This window comes from Amblyomma americanum, chromosome 6, assembly GCF_052857255.1.
Source record: "Amblyomma americanum isolate KBUSLIRL-KWMA chromosome 6, ASM5285725v1, whole genome shotgun sequence".
Lineage (NCBI taxonomy): Eukaryota > Metazoa > Arthropoda > Arachnida > Ixodida > Ixodidae > Amblyomma > Amblyomma americanum.
The window spans coordinates 70,537,476-70,556,106 of record NC_135502.1 but is presented as its reverse complement, the minus strand read 5'-3'; the positions used below and the strand labels follow the sequence as shown (position 1 = coordinate 70,556,106).

The 18,631-nt window shown below is 53.3% G+C and overlaps 2 protein-coding genes and 1 pseudogene across 2 annotated transcripts in view; 2 read left to right on the top strand and 1 right to left on the bottom strand.

Moving 5' to 3' along the window:
• The window catches only part of LOC144093671 (uncharacterized), a 101,822-nt gene that overhangs the window by 21,262 nt on the left and 61,929 nt on the right, over positions 1–18,631 (bottom strand). The gene's annotated exons all lie outside the window — the stretch shown is intronic.
• Positions 3,342–4,572, top strand: LOC144093667 (uncharacterized protein T26G10.4-like). The gene has a single exon (XM_077627258.1). The coding sequence runs from the start codon at positions 3,763–3,765 to the stop codon at positions 4,546–4,548; it is 786 nt and encodes a 261-aa protein (XP_077483384.1). The 5' UTR covers positions 3,342–3,762; the 3' UTR covers positions 4,549–4,572.
• On the top strand, positions 16,484–17,862 carry LOC144094375 (uncharacterized; annotated as a pseudogene).

Sequence of the window (18,631 nt, the reverse complement as noted above, 5' to 3'; positions counted from 1 at the left end):
CGCACAAACGTCGACCGAGGAAAGGAACGGCACCATGGCCGAGAATCCTCTGCTGTGGCAAGGGAAGTGTCCGGCCAGGTTCCCTCACTTTCTTTGCTGTTTGTTAAGCAGTCGCCACTCGCTTCTAGGCAAGCAGCTTCTTAAAAGGCCGTTAACAGGCTTCTGAACATGCAGTGACGGTATTGCTTGGAACAGCATGCTGGTCTGGGCCACGGGGCCAGCAACGCGATGCCGGCACAAACACGCCAGCACCTGTGGGCACAGCTCGAGGCAGAAACGGGCTGGGGCCGGCAACGTGCTCGCAGGAAGGCTGGAAGCGTTTCTGGCAGCAGCGGTTGAGGCAAGCGCGAACTGCTGGCTCGCTAGTCGGTGCCGAACACACAGGTGAGCTAATGTGCTTTCGAAGCGCGGCATGGTACGGTTACACTTTCAGTATTACGTGTCTGCTCTCCGGTGCCCGCGAATTTTGCCCGTCCGTCCAGTTTGTGTTAGCGGTTGCATTACTAACGCGCCACACGAACCCAACACGCAAGCATAAGACACTTAAGGGCACAGGGTAAGGTAAAATTAGAAAAAAATCGTTTTTTTTTCTTTTGGAATTTTAGAAGTTGAAAAACGCTTTTTCCGAAACCAAGTAGTGAGCGGCCACGCCCCCTTTCAGGATTAACGTCAATTTTTTCAACCAAAAAGTCCACCACCTGATTTCAAAACTTGTCTAAAATCAGCTACGTATAAAGAAATTGTCTGGCAACTATTGTACAGCTCCTCTTTGCACGTTTTTTCCACGTTTCTGCAACCTTCATGCAGCTGCGTGTCCGAGTGCTTTCGATCAGTATTGTAAATTGTGCCGGTGTTGGTCGCTGCTGATAAGTTGAGATGCCCAGGGCAAAGAAGGCCTTCGTCAGGCGTGAATTTCACGGCAACCGCTACGCTCATCGTGAAAAAGCAAAAGGATGTCCACGACCGAATGAGATCCCGAACGCCGAACGCGCCAGCTCCTCGACATCGAAGCTTTCAAGATTTTCTCTGTGCTTCCAGGATGTGCTACAGAGCAGCAGCCAATATGCCTTAATGGACATGGACGGCATTTGTGCCGCAATTACACAGATTTGTGTGTGCAGAGAGTGCGGTGGAAGTGTTGAGCTCATCGAAATTGTGACAAAACGGGTAGGTGTTGCAAGCGTTTACAGTTTGAACTGTGAAGTGTGTAGTGCCGCACAACGATTTGAGACGTCGAAGAAAACTACTTCTGGCCTCTATGAAGCCAACCTCAGGTTAGTGTATGCCTTGAGGTCCATTGGTAAGGGAACGGCTGCAGGAAATATACTCTGTGCTATGCTAAACCTTCCTAAGCCGCCGACAAAGTTTGCGAAATACAATCAAGTGCTTCTAGGTCACATCGAAGCTGCTGCTCAGGAGTCGATGAAAAGGGCAGCTGACGAAGCTGTGCAGCTGAATGAGGGGGATAAAGACATCGCAGTTGCTCTTGATGGAAGCTGGCAGAAGCGAGGCCATACTTCCAATAACGGCATAGTCTCTGCGACCAGTGTAGACTCTGGGAAAGTGCTGGATGTGGAGGTTTTGTCTAAACGTTGTCCAAAGTGCAGCATCAAGGGCACAAACAGTGACCCCCTTCATAGAGAGGTGTGCCAAAGCAACTACCAAGGCACCAGCGGTGGAATGGAAGTCGCAGGAGCACTGAAAATTTTCGGCAGGAGTGAGGAGCTTCACGGCGTTCGATACGTCAAATACCTTGGGGATGGTGACAGCAAGGCTTTTATGGCTGTGAAGGCACAAACGCCATATGGTGATTCCGTTGAAATATCCAAGGCTGAGTGCATAGGGCACGTGCAAAAAAGGATGGGCACAAGGTTACGAAGGCTAAAAAAAAGGAAACAAAGCAGGAAAACTCTCTGATGGAAAGAGCCTCTCGGGCCGAGGCCGACTGACTGATGCAGTAATAGACAAGCTCCAGACGTACTATGGTTTGGCCATCAGAAGAAATGTAGGAAACCTGGATGAAATGCGAAAGGCCGTTTGGGCAACCTTCTTCCACTTATCGGCCACAGACGATGACCCATGCCATGGACTTTGCCCAAAGGGACCTGATACGTGGTGTGCCTTCAACAGAAGTCAGTCAGAGGGCAAGCCATTTTTCCACAAGGAGAGTTTGCCTGCATCTGTCTTGGAGGCTATCAAACCCATTTATAGGGAGCTATCGAAGGATGAGCTCCTAGAGAAGTGCCTGCATGGGCGAACTCAAAATGCAAATGAGTCGTTCAACCATGTTGTTTGGGAACGCGCGCCAAAGAATGTGTTTGTTAGGCTTCGGACCCTACGGATGGCAACACTGGATACTGTTCTTTCATTTAATGATGGTAGCATCGCACGGGCCAACGTTTTGAAGGCGTGTGGATTGAACCCAGGGAGCAACACCATCAAGTGGCTGAGGGAATCTGACCATAAGCGCATGTACTTTGCGGACCGAGCAACATGACAGCTTACAAAAGAGGCCCGACAGTCAAAACGACAAGCCGAAAAGCGAAAAAATGACGGCGACAGTGACTACGAAGCAGGGGGCTATTAAACCAGTTACTATGGAGGCGTTTCTGCGAATAAAAAATGGTCCAACTGCAAGACATACAAGATCATTTTACACCCACCTGGAGACCCAAGGAAGTTGACACGACCATCCTGCTCGACAAGACCAGCTACATCGAGCCGGCGGAATTCTCCCTCGACGAATTTACAGAAGAAGAAGTCCCCCGGAAGCTCCGCAAGTGCGAGAACAGCGCCCCCGGGAACGACCGAATCACCTACCAACACTGGAAAGCCACCGACCCGGAAGCCAAGTTCTTGACCGCTGTATTCAACACCTGCATCAAGTTCAAGAGAGTGCCCCAAGAATGGAAGGAGTCTCGGACGATACTGATTCACAAGAAGGGAGAGGAGCAAGACATCGGCAACTGGGGCCCCATCGCCCTCGGCTCGACGATCGCAAATCTGTACGCCGGCTGCCTAGCATCCAGGCTGCAGCGTTGGTTCGGAGAGCACGATACCCTCTCGCGCTGCAAAAAGGGGTTCCTGCCGCACGACGGCGTGTTCGAGCACAATTTCGTGCTGCAGGAGCGCCTTGACGCGGTGCGGGCCGGCCGTGGGGATCTCTGCGTGGCGTTCCTGGACTTCGCCAACGCCTTCGGCTCCGTCGCCCACAACGCCATCGTCGACGCCCCGCGAGGAGCCGGCGCCGGAGACGACTTCTGCGCCATTGTAGCCGACTTGTACCGCGACAACACCACCCGCATCGTGGCAAAGGACGGAGCAACGCAGTCCATCGACATTTCTGCCGGTATTCGCCAAGGCTGCCCCCTCAGCGGACTACTCTTCAACCTGGTCATCGATCCAGTGCTGCGAGAAGTTCAAGGAGACGAGCGACAGCACAACATCCTGGCCTACGCCGACGACCTGACCCCGCTGGCCAACAGCCCGGAAGAACTTCAAGCCCGAATCGACAAAGTAACAGCCCTCTCTTCCAGGTTGGGACTTAAACTCAACCCCGGAAAATGCAAGACCCTGCACCTCAGCGGCCGGACGCCTGTCGGAACCAGGCCAACAGTCTTCGAAATCAACGGGACAGCCATACCGACGATCAACGACTTTGAATCTCAATCTCTTCTAGGACGCCCCGTCGGATTCAGCGTGTTCCCGGACACTGCAACCGTCGACGACGCCATCAGCGTAGGCCACCGCCTGCTGACCTCGATGCTCGCCCCGTGGCAGAGGTTGGACGCTGTCAAAACATTCGTATATCCAGCGCTCAACTTCTCCATGCGGTGCGGGTTGTTGGGGAAGGCAGAGTGGGAGCGCCTCGACGAAGCGCTACGACCGCTAATCAAACGCACTCTCTACCTTCCAGCAAACGCCAGCAGTGACTACATCTACGGCAGCGCAGCAGCAGGCACGACGGGAATTCCCCTGGCAGCGGAGCTCAGTGACATCTGCCGCATCGACAGCGCTTTTAAACTCCTCTCTTCTCCAGACGCAGAGGTTCGAGACCTGGCGAAGCGAGCAGTCACCGAGGTCACCACCAAGAGACTGGGCCGAGAAGTGACCGAGGCGGACGTCGCAGCCTACATCAGCGGGGAGACGGAGGGAGACTTCAGGGCGCGGGCCACGCAGCTGAAGTCCGTATGGGCGGAGGCGCGAAAGGCGTCCCGGCGTCTCGAGGTCACATGGGAAATGCAGGAAGATGGGCCCCACATCACCTGTGCCGACGTGACTCTGGCGCCGAAGCACCGAACGAAGGTTGTGATGAAGCTGCGCTCGATCGACACTGCCGCACGAAATCACTCTCTCCAACAGAAACCCAACCAGGGGAAAGTGATGGAGTGCGTCGCCGCCGATCCCAGCAGTTCTCACTTCATGCGTTCAGGTCTTTTCACCCGTTTCTGTGACTGGCGCTTCCTTCACAGGGCAAGGTTGAACCTGCTGCCACTCAACGGTCCCGCTGCAAGACATTCAAGATCATTTTACGGCCCAAGGAAGTAGACACGACCATCCTGCTAGACAAGACCAGCTACATCGAACCGGCGGAATTCCCCCTCGACGAATTCACAGAAGAAGTCCTCCGGAAGCTCCGCAAGTGCGAGAACAGCGCCCCCGGGGAACGACCGAATCACCTACCAACACTGGAAAGCCACCGACCCGTAAGCCAAGTTCTTGACCGCTGTATTCAACACCTGCATCAAGTTCAAGAGAGTGCCCCAAGAATGGAAGGGGTCTCTGACGATACTGATACACAAGAAGGGACCAGAGCAAGACATCAGCAACTGGCGCACCATCGCCCTCGGCTCGTCGATCGCAAAGCTGTGCGCTGGTTGCCTAGCCTCCAGGCTGCAGCGTTGGTTGGGAGAGCACGAGACCCTCTCGCGCTGCCAAAAAGTTCGTGGCAAAGGACGGAGTGACGCAGTCCATGGACATCTCCGCCGGAATTCGCCAGGGCTGCCCCCTCAGCGGACTACTCTTCAACCTCGTCATCGATACAGTGCTACGAGAAGTTCTAGGAGACGAGCGACAGCACAACATCCTGGCCTACGCCGACGATCTGACCCCGCTGGCCAACAACCCGTAAGGACTTGACAAACCTGGACAAGGCTTTGAGGCCAGTTATTGGCGCCGCTAACAAAATACTCCATACATAATGACCTCAGGAGACTTTCGAGGCCATTCGCAGACTTTTGCGCCCATACCGCGGATGTGTGCGGTGGGGCGGATAATGATACGAGACACTGGCGACCTAGGTTGCTTATGCGCAGCTCCATGCCGAATCGGAACAGGTTCAGTTTTTGCTGCCGGTCTGGCAAAACGTCTCATAAGACTGAAAGACCTTGTGGAAAATGACGAAGTGAAGCTTACAGATGAGGGGAGTACAGACAAAAAGTGAAATGAATTCGGCTGCAGGTACGATGCGCAGCCACACACAGAATAAAGTAAAACCAGGCAAATAACTTGTCTATGTCTATGGATCACGCACCAGGGTGATTTATTGGCATTTTTGGAGACAATTAACAGTGTAACAGTCGGGAAAGTACAACTGCCAGTAGTCGCTATAAAACTTAAAACTGGCTTCTCAGCCCAATTCCGACAAGATCTGGCAGTCAGCTCCCAGGAGATCTGTAGGCTGAGCTTGCTATTGCTGCTCTGCCAGATCTCAGAAGGCATTGAAGATTTGCCGAACAGCCAAAAAGCAAGGATTACAATCGAAGTGGTTGGACCAAATTGAGGAAATTATTGAAGCCAGCTTGAGAGTGCCACTGACGCCGGACAGCGAACTGAAGGCCTTGCCTTCCAGATGGACCGGGGTCCACCAGCCGTGGTCTCACCCAACGAGTGACACGCCCACAGTCCATACAAAAAGACTGGTTTATTCCGGACCAAAACAACACTTCAAAGCAAAGAAAACAGGTCCAACAGCTGAGCTCTGCCGAACAAAACTACAGAGTCGAAGAAGGAGTTACAAAGGACGTCACAGAAAAAACAGTAAGACGAGGATAAGACCAAGCGGCAGCGATGAGGGCTTGAAACGCTAGATGAAACCTGGCTGCTTGCGTAGCAGCCACTCATGCCAAAGGGCTATTCCATCCTTGCAGATGCCATTTCTATCTGCGGTCTTCATCCCGGTACAGTGTCACCCCGCCGTTCGTGTACCGTGCAGATTTTTTTACGTGTTCAAAGGCTGTATTTGTTTGTACCAAGGCCTGGAATTGGTCTAAATTCTAGCGTGATTTGAAGCTTATCGCACAAACGTCGACCGAGGAAAGGAACGGCACCATGGCCTAGAATCCTCTGCTGTGGCAAGGGAAGTGTCCGGCCAGGTTCCCTCACTTTCTTTGCTGTTTGTTAAGCAGTCGCCACTCGATTCTAGGCAAGCAGCTTCTTAAAAGGCCGTTAACAGGCTTCTGAACATGGAGTGACGGTATTGCTTGGAACAGCATGCTGGTCTGGGCCACGAGGCCAGCAACGCGATGCCGGCACAAACACGCCAGCACCTGTGGGCACAGCTCGAGGCAGAAACGGGCTGGGGCCGGCAACGTGCTCGCAGGAAGGCTGGAAGCGTTTCTGGCAGCAGCGGTTGAGGCAAGCGCGAACTGCTGGCTCGCTAGTCGGTGCCGAACACACAGGTGAGCTAATGTGCTTTCGAAGCGCGGCATGGTACGGTTACACTTTCAGTATTACGTGTCTGCTCTCCGGTGCCCGCGAATTTTGCCCGTCCGTCCAGTTTGTGTTAGCGGTTGCATTACTAACGCGCCACACGAACCCAACACGCAAGCATAAGACACTTAAGGGCACAGGGTAAGGTAAAATTAGAAAAAAATCGTTTTTTTTTTCTTTTGGAATTTTAGAAGTTCAATTCTTTCTACACATGTTCCATGATCGCACTTTCCTCAGAAAGCCATATTTACGGCTGAAAAACGCTTTTTCCGAAACCAAGTAGTGAGCGGCCACGCCCCCTTTCAGGATTAACGTCAATTTTTTCAACCAAAAAGTCCACCACCTGATTTCAAAACTTGTCTAAAATCAGCTACGTATAAAGAAATTGTCTGGCAACTATTGTACAGCTCCTCTTTGCACGTTTTTTCCACGTTTCTGCAACCTTCATGCAGCTGCGTGTCCGAGTGCTTTCGATCAGTATTGTAAATTGTGCCGGTGTTGGTCGCTGCTGATAAGTTGAGATGCCCAGGGCAAAGAAGGCCTTCGTCAGGCGTGAATTTCACGGCAACCGCTACGCTCATCGTGAAAAAGCAAAAGGATGTCCACGACCGAATGAGATCCCGAACGCCGAACGCGCCAGCTCCTCGACATCGAAGCTTTCAAGATTTTCTCTGTGCTTCCAGGATGTGCTACAGAGCAGCAGCCAATATGCCTTAATGGACATGGACGGCATTTGTGCCGCAATTACACAGATTTGTGTGTGCAGAGAGTGCGGTGGAAGTGTTGAGCTCATCGAAATTGTGACAAAACGGGTAGGTGTTGCAAGCGTTTACAGTTTGAACTGTGAAGTGTGTAGTGCCGCACAACGATTTGAGACGTCGAAGAAAACTACTTCTGGCCTCTATGAAGCCAACCTCAGGTTAGTGTATGCCTTGAGGTCCATTGGTAAGGGAATGGCTGCAGGAAATATACTCTGTGCTATGCTAAACCTTCCTAAGCCGCCGACAAAGTTTGCGAAATACAATCAAGAGCTTCTAGGTCACATCGAAGCTGCTGCTCAGGAGTCGATGAAAAGGGCAGCTGACGAAGCTGTGCAGCTGAATGAGGGGGATAAAGACATCGCAGTTGCTCTTGATGGAAGCTGGCAGAAGCGAGGCCATACTTCCAATAACGGCATAGTCTCTGCGACCAGTGTAGACTCTGGGAAAGTGCTGGATGTGGAGGTTTTGTCTAAACGTTGTCCAAAGTGCAGCATCAAGGGCACAAACAGTGACCCCCTTCATAGAGAGGTGTGCCAAAGCAACTACCAAGGCACCAGCGGTGGAATGGAAGTCGCAGGAGCACTGAAAATTTTCGGCAGGAGTGAGGAGCTTCACGGCGTTCGATACGTCAAATACCTTGGGGATGGTGACAGCAAGGCTTTTATGGCTGTGAAGGCACAAACGCCATATGGTGATTCCGTTGAAATATCCAAGGCTGAGTGCATAGGGCACGTGCAAAAAAGGATGGGCACAAGGTTACGAAGGCTAAAAAAAAGGAAACAAAGCAGGAAAACTCTCTGATGGAAAGAGCCTCTCGGGCCGAGGCCGACTGACTGATGCAGTAATAGACAAGCTCCAGACGTACTATGGTTTGGCCATCAGAAGAAATGTAGGAAACCTGGATGAAATGCGAAAGGCCGTTTGGGCAACCTTCTTCCACTTATCGGCCACAGACGATGACCCATGCCATGGACTTTGCCCAAAGGGACCTGATACGTGTTGTGCCTTCAACAGAAGTCAGTCAGAGGGCAAGCCAATTTTCCACAAGGAGAGTTTGCCTGCATCTGTCTAGGAGGCTATCAAACCCATTTATAGGGAGCTATCGAAGGCTGAGCTCCTAGAGAAGTGCCTGCATGGGCGAACTCAAAATGCAAATGAGTCGTTCAACCATGTTGTTTGGGAACGCGCGCCAAAGAATGTGTTTGTTAGGCTTCGGACCCTACGGATGGCAACACTGGATGCTGTTCTTTCATTTTATGATGGTAGCATCGCACGGGCCAACGTTTTGAAGGCGTGTGGATTGAACCCAGGGAGCAACACCATCAAGTGGCTGAGGGAAGCTGACCATAAGCGCATGTACTTTGCGGACCGAGCAACATGACAGCTTACAAAAGAGGCCCGACAGTCAAAACGACAAGCCGAAAAGCGAAAAAATGACGGCGACAGTGACTACGAAGCAGGGGGCTATTAAACCAATTACTATGGAGGCGTTTCTGCGAATAAAAAATGGTCCCACTGCAAGACATACAAGATCATTTTACACCCACCTGGAGACCCAAGGAAGTCGACACGACCATCTTGCTCGACAAGACCAGCTACATCGAGCCGGCGGAATTCTCCCTCGACGAATTTACAGAAGAAGAAGTCCCCCGGAAGCTCCGCAAGTGCGAGAACAGCGCCCCCGGGAACGACCGAATCACCTACCAACACTGGAAAGCCACCGACCCGGAAGCCAAGTTCTTGACCGCTGTATTCAACACCTGCATCAAGTTCAAGAGAGTGCCCCAAGAATGGAAGGAGTCTCGGACGATACTGATGCACAAGAAGGGAGAGGTGCAAGACATCGGCAACTGGGGTCCCATCGCCCTCGGCTCGACGATTGCAAATCTGTACGCCGGCTGCCTAGCATCCAGGCTGCAGCGTTGGTTCGGAGAGCACGAGACCCTCTCGCGCTGCCAAAAGGGGTTCCTGCCGCACGACGGCGTGTTCGAGCACAATTTCGTGCTGCAGGAGCGCCTTGACGCGGTGCGGGCCGGCCGTGGGGAGCTCTGCGTGGCGTTCCTGGACTTCGCCAACGCCTTCGGCTCCGTCGCCCACAACGCCATCGTCGACGCCCCGCGAGGAGCCGGCGCCGGGGACGACTTCTGCGCCATCGTAGCCGACTTGTACCGCGACAACACCACCCGCATCGTGGCAAAGGACGGAGCAACGCAGTCCATCGACATCTCTGCCGGTATTCGCCAAGGCTGCCCCCTCAGCGGACTACTCTTCAACCTGGTCATCGATCCAGTGCTGCGAGAAGTTCAAGGAGACGAGCGACAGCACAACATCCTGGCCTACGCCGACGACCTGACCCCGCTGGCCAACAGCCCAGAAGAACTTCAAGCCCGAATCGACAAAGTAACAGCCCTCTCTTCCAGGTTGGGACTTAAACACAAACCCGGAAAATGCAAGACCCTGCACCTCAGCGGCCGGACGCCTGTCGGAACCAGGCCAACAGTCTTCGAAATCAACGGGACAGCCATACCGACGATCAACGACTTTGAATCTCAATCTCTTCTAGGACGCCCCGTCGGATTCAGCGTGTTCCCGGACACTGCAACCGTTGACGACGCCATCAGCGTAGGCCACCGCCTGCTGACCTCGATGCTCGCCCCGTGGCAGAGGTTGGACGCCGTCAAAACATTCGTATACCCAGCGCTCAACTTCTCCATGCGGTGCGGGTTGTTGGGGAAGGCAGAGTGGGAGCGCCTCGACGAAGCGCTACGACCGCTAATCAAACGCAGTCTCTACCTTCTAGCAAACGCCAGCAACGACTACATCTACGGCAGCGCAGCAGCAGGCACGGCGGGAATTCCCCTGGCAGCGGAGCTCAGCGACATCTGCCGCATCGACAGCGCTTTTAAACTCCTCCCTTCTCCAGACGCAGAGGTTCGAGACCTGGCGAAGCGAGCAGTCACCGAGGTCACCACCAATAGACTGGGCCGAGAAGTGACCGAGGCGGACGTCGCAGCCTACATCAGCGGGGAGACGGAGGGAGACTTCAGGGCGCGGGCCACGCAGCTGAAGTCCGTATAGGCGGAGGCGCGAAAGGCGTCCCGGCGTCTCGAGGTCACATGGGAAATGCAGGAAGATGGGCCCCACATCACCTGTGCCGACGTGACTCCGGCGCCGAAGCACCGAACGAAGGTTGTGAAGAAGCTGCGCTCGATCGACACGGCCGCACGAAATCACTCTCTCCAACAGAAACCCAACCAGGGGAAAGTGATGGAGTGCGTCGCCGCCGATCCCACCAGTTCTCATTTCATGCGTTCAGGTCTTTTCACCCGTTTCTGTGACTGGCGCTTCTTTCACAGGGCAAGGTTGAACCTGCTGCCACTCAACGGTCCCGCTGCAAGACATTCAAGATCATTTTACGGCCACGTGGGGACCCAAGGAAGTAGACACGACCATCCTGCTAGACAAGACCAGCTACATCGAACCGGCGGAATTCCCCCTCGACGAATTCACAGAAGAAGTCCTCCGGAAGCTCCGCAAGTGCGAGAACAGCGCCCCCGGGAACGACCGAATCACCTACCAACACTGGAAAGCCACCGACCCGGAAGCCAAGTTCTTGACCGCTGTATTCAACACCTGCATCAAGTTCAAGAGAGTGCCCCAAGAATGGAAGGAGTCTCTGACGGTACTGATACACAAGAAGGGACCAGAGCAAGACATCAGCAACTGGCGCACCATCGCCCTCGGCTCGACGATCGCAAAGCTGTGCGCTGGTTGCCTAGCATCCAGGCTGCAGCGTTGGTTGGGAGAGCACGAGACCCTCTCGCGCTGCCAAAAAGTTCGTGGCAAAGGACGGAGTGACGCAGTCCATAGACATCTCCGCCGGAATTCGCCAGGGCTGCCCCCTCAGCGGACTACTCTTCAACCTCGTCATCGATAAAGTGCTACGAGAAGTTCTAGGAGACGAGCGACAGCACAACATCCTGGCCTACGCCGACGATCTGACCCCGCTGGCCAACAACCCGTAAGGACTAGACAAACCTGGACAAGGCTTTGAGGCCAGTTATTGGCGCCGCTAACAAAATACTCCATACATAATGACCTCAGGAGACTTTCGAGGCCATTCGCACTTTTGCGCCCATACCGCGGATGTGTGCGGTGGGGCGGATAATTATACGAGACACTGGCGACCTAGGTTGCTTATGCGCAGCTCCATGCCGAATCGGAACAGGTTCAGTTTTTGCTGCCGGTCTGGCAAAACGTCTCATAAGACTGAAAGACCTTGTGGAAAATGACGAAGTGAAGCTTACAGATGAGGGGAGTACAGACAAAAAGTGAAATGAATTCGGCTGCAGGTACGATGCGCAGCCACACACAGAATTAAGTAAAACCAGGCAAATAACTTGTCTATGTCTATGGATCACGCACCAGGGTGATTTATTGGCATTTTTGGAGACAAATAACAGTGTAACAGTCGGGAAAGTGCAACTGCCAGTAGTCGCTATAAAACTTAAAACTGGCTTCTCAGCCCAATTCCGACAAGATCTGGCAGTCAGCCCCCAGGAGATCTGTAGGCTGAGCTTGCTATTGCTGCTCTGCCAGATCTCAGAAGGCATTGAAGATTTGCCGAACAGCCAAAAAGCAAGGATTACAATCGAAGTGGTTGGACCAAATTGAGGAAATTATTGAAGCCAGCTTGAGAGTGCCACTGACGCCGGACAGCGAACTGAAGGCCTTGTCTTCCAGATGGACCGGGGTCCACCAGCCGTGGTCTCACCTAACGAGTGACACGCCCACAGTCCATACAAAAAGACTGGTTTATTCCGGACCAAAACAACACTTCAAAGCAAAGAAAACAGGTCCAACAGCTGAGCTCTGCCGAACAAAACTACAGAGTCGAAGAAGGAGTTACAAAGGACGTCACAGAAAAAACAGTAAGACGAGGATAAGACCAAGCGGTAGCGATGAGGGCTTGAAACGCTAGATGAAACCTGGCTGCTTGCGTAGCAGCCACTCATGCCAAAGGGCTATTCCATCCTTGCAGATGCCATTTCTATCTGCGGTCTTCATCTCGGTACAGTGTCACCCCGCCGTTCGTGTACCGTGCAGATTTTTTTTACGTGTTCAAAGGCTGTATTTGTTTGTACCAAGGCCTGGAATTGGTCTAAATTCTAGCGTGATTTGAAGCTTATCGCACAAACGTCGACCGAGGAAAGGAACGGCGCCATGGCCGAGAATCCTCTGCTGTGGCAAGGGAAGTGTCCGGCCAGGTTCCCTCACTTTCTTTGCTGTTTGTTAAGCAGTCGCCACTCGCTTCTAGGCAAGCAGCTTCTTAAAAGGCCGTTAACAGGCTTCTGAACATGCAGTGACGGTATTGCTTGGAACAGCATGCTGGTCTGGGCCACGGGGCCAGCAACGCGATGCCGGCACAAACACGCCAGCGCCTGTGGGCACAGCTCGAGGCAGAAACAGGCTGGGGCCGGCAACGTGCTCGCAGGAAGGCTGGAAGCGTTTCTGGCAGCAGCGGTTGAGGCAAGCGCGAACTGCTGGCTCGCTAGTCAGTGCCGAACACACAGGTGAGCTAATGTGCTTTCGAAGCGCGGCATGGTACGGTTACACTTTCAGTATTACGTGTATGCTCTCCGGTGCCCGCGAATTTTGCCCGTCCGTCCAGTTTGTGTTAGCGGTTGCATTACTTACGCGCCACACGAACCCAACACGCAAGCATAAGACACTTAAGGGCACAGGGTAAGGTAAAATTAGAAAAAAATCGGTTTTTTTTTCTTTTGGAATTTTAGAAGTTCAATTCTTTCTACACATGTTCCATGATCGCACTTTCCTCAGAAAGCCATATTTACGGCTGAAAAACGCTTTTTCCGAAACCAAGTAGTGAGCGGCCACGCCCCCTTTCAGGATTAAAGTCAATTTTTTCAACCAAAAAGTCCACCACCTGATTTCAAAACTTGTCTAAAATCAGCTACGTATAAAAAAATTGTCTGGCAACTATTGTACAGCTCCTCTTTGCACGTTTTTTCCACGTTTCTGCAACCTTCATGCAGCTGCGTGTCCGAGTGCTTTCGATCAGTATTGTAAATTGTGCCGGTGATGGTCGCTGCTGATAAGTTGAGATGCCCAGGGCAAAGAAGGCCTTCGTCAGGCGTGAATTTCACGGCAACCGCTACGCTCATCGTGAAAAAGCAAAAGGATGTCCACGACCGAATGAGATCCCGAACGCCGAACGCGCCAGCTCCTCGACATACAAGCTTTCAAGATTTTCTCTGTGCTTCCAGGATGTGCTACAGAGCAGCAGCCAATATGCCTTAATGGACATGGACGGCATTTGTGCCGCAATTACACAGATTTGTGTGTGCAGAGAGTGCGGTGGAAGTGTTGAGCTCATCGAAATTGTGACAAAACGGGTAGGTGTTGCAAGCGTTTACAGTTTGAACTGTGAAGTGTGTAGTGCCGCACAACGATTTGAGACGTCGAAGAAAACTACTTCTGGCCTCTATGAAGCCAACCTCAGGTTAGTGTATGCCTTGAGGTCCATTGGTAAGGGAATGGCTGCAGGAAATATACTCTGTGCTATGCTAAACCTTCCTAAGCCGCCGACAAAGTTTGCGAAATACAATCAAGAGCTTCTAGGTCACATCGAAGCTGCTGCTCAGGAGTCGATGAAAAGGGCAGCTGACGAAGCTGTGCAGCTGAATGAGGGGGATAAAGACATCGCAGTTGCTCTTGATGGAAGCTGGCAGAAGCGAGGCCATACTTCCAATAACGGCATAGTCTCTGCGACCAGTGTAGACTCTGGGAAAGTGCTGGATGTGGAGGTTTTGTCTAAACGTTGTCCAAAGTGCAGCATCAAGGGCACAAACAGTGACCCCCTTCATAGAGAGGTGTGCCAAAGCAACTACCAAGGCACCAGCGGTGGAATGGAAGTCGCAGGAGCACTGAAAATTTTCGGCAGGAGTGAGGAGCTTCACGGCGTTCGATACGTCAAATACCTTGGGGATGGTGACAGCAAGGCTTTTATGGCTGTGAAGGCACAAACGCCATATGGTGATTCCGTTGAAATATCCAAGGCTGAGTGCATAGGGCACGTGCAAAAAAGGATGGGCACAAGGTTACGAAGGCTAAAAAAAAGGAAACAAAGCAGGAAAACTCTCTGATGGAAAGAGCCTCTCGGGCCGAGGCCGACTGACTGATGCAGTAATAGACAAGCTCCAGACGTACTATGGTTTGGCCATCAGAAGAAATGTAGGAAACCTGGATGAAATGCGAAAGGCCGTTTGGGCAACCTTCTTCCACTTATCGGCCACAGACGATGACCCATGCCATGGACTTTGCCCAAAGGGACCTGATACGTGTTGTGCCATCAACAGAAGTCAGTCAGAGGGCAAGCCAATTTTCCACAAGGAGAGTTTGCCTGCATCTGTCTAGGAGGCTATCAAACCCATTTATAGGGAGCTATCGAAGGCTGAGCTCCTAGAGAAGTGCCTGCATGGGCGAACTCAAAATGCAAATGAGTCGTTCAACCATGTTGTTTGGGAACGCGCGCCAAAGAATGTGTTTGTTAGGCTTCGGACCCTACGGATGGCAACACTGGATGCTGTTCTTTCATTTAATGATGGTAGCATCGCACGGGCCAACGTTTTGAAGGCGTGTGGATTGAACCCAGGGAGCAACACCATCAAGTGGCTGAGGGAAGCTGACCATAAGCGCATGTACTTTGCGGACCGAGCAACATGACAGCTTACAAAAGAGGCCCGACAGTCAAAACGACAAGCCGAAAAGCGAAAAAATGACGGCGACAGTGACTACGAAGCAGGGGGCTATTAAACCAATTACTATGGAGGCGTTTCTGCGAATAAAAAATGGTCCCACTGCAAGACATACAAGATCATTTTACACCCACCTGGAGACCCAAGGAAGTCGACACGACCATCTTGCTCGACAAGACCAGCTACATCGAGCCGGCGGAATTCTCCCTCGACGAATTTACAGAAGAAGAAGTCCCCCGGAAGCTCCGCAAGTGCGAGAACAGCGGCCCCGGGAACGACCGAATCACCTACCAACACTGGAAAGCCACCGACCCGGAAGCCAAGTTCTTGACCGCTGTATTCAACACCTGCATCAAGTTCAAGAGAGTGCCCCAAGAATGGAAGGAGTCTCGGACGATACTGATGCACAAGAAGGGAGAGGAGCAAGACATCGGCAACTGGGGTCCCATCGCCCTCGGCTCGACGATTGCAAATCTGTACGCCGGCTGCCTAGCATCCAGGCTGCAGCGTTGGTTCGGAGAGCACGAGACCCTCTCGCGCTGCCAAAAGGGGTTCCTGCCGCACGACGGCGTGTTCGAGCACAATTTCGTGCTGCAGGAGCGCCTTGACGCGGTGCGGGCCGGCCGTGGGGAGCTCTGCGTGGCGTTCCTGGACTTCGCCAACGCCTTCGGCTCCGTCGCCCACAACGCCATCGTCGACGCCCCGCGAGGAGCCGGCGCCGGGGACGACTTCTGCGCCATCGTAGCCGACTTGTACCGCGACAACACCACCCGCATCGTGGCAAAGGACGGAGCAACGCAGTCCATCGACATCTCTGCCGGTATTCGCCAAGGCTGCCCCCTCAGCGGACTACTCTTCAACCTGGTCATCGATCCAGTGCTGCGAGAAGTTCAAGGAGACGAGCGACAGCACAACATCCTGGCCTACGCCGACGACCTGACCCCGCTGGCCAACAGCCCGGAAGAACTTCAAGCCCGAATCGACAAAGTAACAGCCCTCTCTTCCAGGTTGGGACTTAAACACAAACCCGGAAAATGCAAGACCCTGCACCTCAGCGGCCGGACGCCTGTCGGAACCAGGCCAACAGTCTTCGAAATCAACGGGACAGCCATACCGACGATCAACGACTTTGAATCTCAATCTCTTCTAGGACGCCCCGTCGGATTCAGCGTGTTCCCGGACACTGCAACCGTTGACGACGCCATCAGCGTAGGCCACCGCCTGCTGACCTCGATGCTCGCCCCGTGGCAGAGGTTGGACGCCGTCAAAACATTCGTATACCCAGCGCTCAACTTCTCCATGCGGTGCGGGTTGTTGGGGAAGGCAGAGTGGGAGCGCCTCGACGAAGCGCTACGACCGCTAATCAAACGCAGTCTCTACCTTCTAGCAAACGCCAGCAACGACTACATCTACGGCAGCGCAGCAGCAGGCACGGCGGGAATTCCCCTGGCAGCGGAGCTCAGCGACATCTGCCGCATCGACAGCGCTTTTAAACTCCTCTCTTCTCCAGACGCAGAGGTTCGAGACCTGGCGAAGCGAGCAGTCACCGAGGTCACCACCAATAGACTGGGCCGAGAAGTGACCGAGGCGGACGTCGCAGCCTACATCAGCGGGGAGACGGAGGGAGACTTCAGGGCGCGGGCCACGCAGCTGAAGTCCGTATAGGCGGAGGCGCGAAAGGCGTCCCGGCGTCTCGAGGTCACATGGGAAATGCAGGAAGATGGGCCCCACATCACCTGTGCCGACGTGACTCTGGCGCCGAAGCACCGAACGAAGGTTGTGAAGAAGCTGCGCTCGATCGACACGGCCGCACGAAATCACTCTCTCCAACAGAAACCCAACCAGGGGAAAGTGATGGAGTGCGTCGCCGCCGATCCCAGCAGTTCTCATTTCATGCGTTCAGGTCTTTTCACCCGTTTCTGTGACTGGCGCTTCTTTCACAGGGCAAGGTTGAACCTGCTGCCACTCAACGGTCCCGCTGCAAGACATTCAAGATCATTTTACGGCCACGTGGGGACCCAAGGAAGTAGACACGACCATCCTGCTAGACAAGACCAGCTACATCGAACCGGCGGAATTCCCCCTCGACGAATTCACAGAAGAAGTGATCCGGAAGCTCCGCAAGTGCGAGAACAGCGCCCCCGGGAACGACCGAATCACCTACCAACACTGGAAAGCCACCGACCCGGAAGCCAAGTTCTTGACCGCTGTATTCAACACCTGCATCAAGTTCAAGAGAGTGCCCCAAGAATGGAAGGAGTCTCTGACGGTACTGATACACAAGAAGGGACCAGAGCAAGACATCAGCAACTGGCGCACCATCGCCCTCGGCTCGACGATCGCAAAGCTGTGCGCTGGTTGCCTAGCATCCAGGCTGCAGCGTTGGTTGGGAGAGCACGAGACCCTCTCGCGCTGCCAAAAAGTTCGTGGCAAAGGACGGAGTGACGCAGTCCATAGACATCTCCGCCGGAATTCGCCAGGGCTGCCCCCTCAGCGGACTACTCTTCAACCTCGTCATCGATAAAGTGCTACGAGAAGTTCTAGGAGACGAGCGACAGCACAACATCCTGGCCTACGCCGACGATCTGACCCCGCTGGCCAACAACCCGTAAGGACTAGACAAACCTGGACAAGGCTTTGAGGCCAGTCATTGGCGCCGCTAAGAAAATACTCCATACATAATGACCTCGGGAGACTTTCGAGGCCATTCGCACTTTTGCGCCCATACCGCGGATGTGTGCGGTGGGGCGGATAATTATACGAGACACTGGCGACCTAGGTTGCTTATGCGCAGCTCCATGCCGAATCGGAACAGGTTCAGTTTTTGCTGCCGGTCTGGCAAAACGTCTCATAAGACTGAAAGACCTTGTGGAAAATGACGAAGTGAAGCTTACAGATGAGGGGAGTACAGACAAAAAGTGAAATGAATTCGGCTGCAGGTACGATGCGCAGCCACACACAGAATTAAGTAAAACCAGGCAAATAACTTGTCTATGTGTATGGATCACGCACCAGGGTGATTTATTGGCATTTTTGGAGACAAATAACAGTGTAACAGTCGGGAAAGTGCAACTGCCAGTAGTCGCTATAAAACTTAAAACTGGCTTCTCAGCCCAATTCCGACAAGATCTGGCAGTCAGCCCCCAGGAGATCTGTAGGCTGAGCTTGCTATTGCTGCTCTGCCAGATCTCAGAAGGCATTGAAGATTTGCCGAACAGCCAAAAAGCAAGGATTACAATCGAAGTGGTTGGACCAAATTGAGGAAATTATTGAAGCCAGCTTGAGAGTGCCACTGACGCCGGACAGCGAACTGAAGGCCTTGTCTTCCAGATGGACCGGGGTCCACCAGCCGTGGTCTCACCTAACGAGTGACACGCCCAC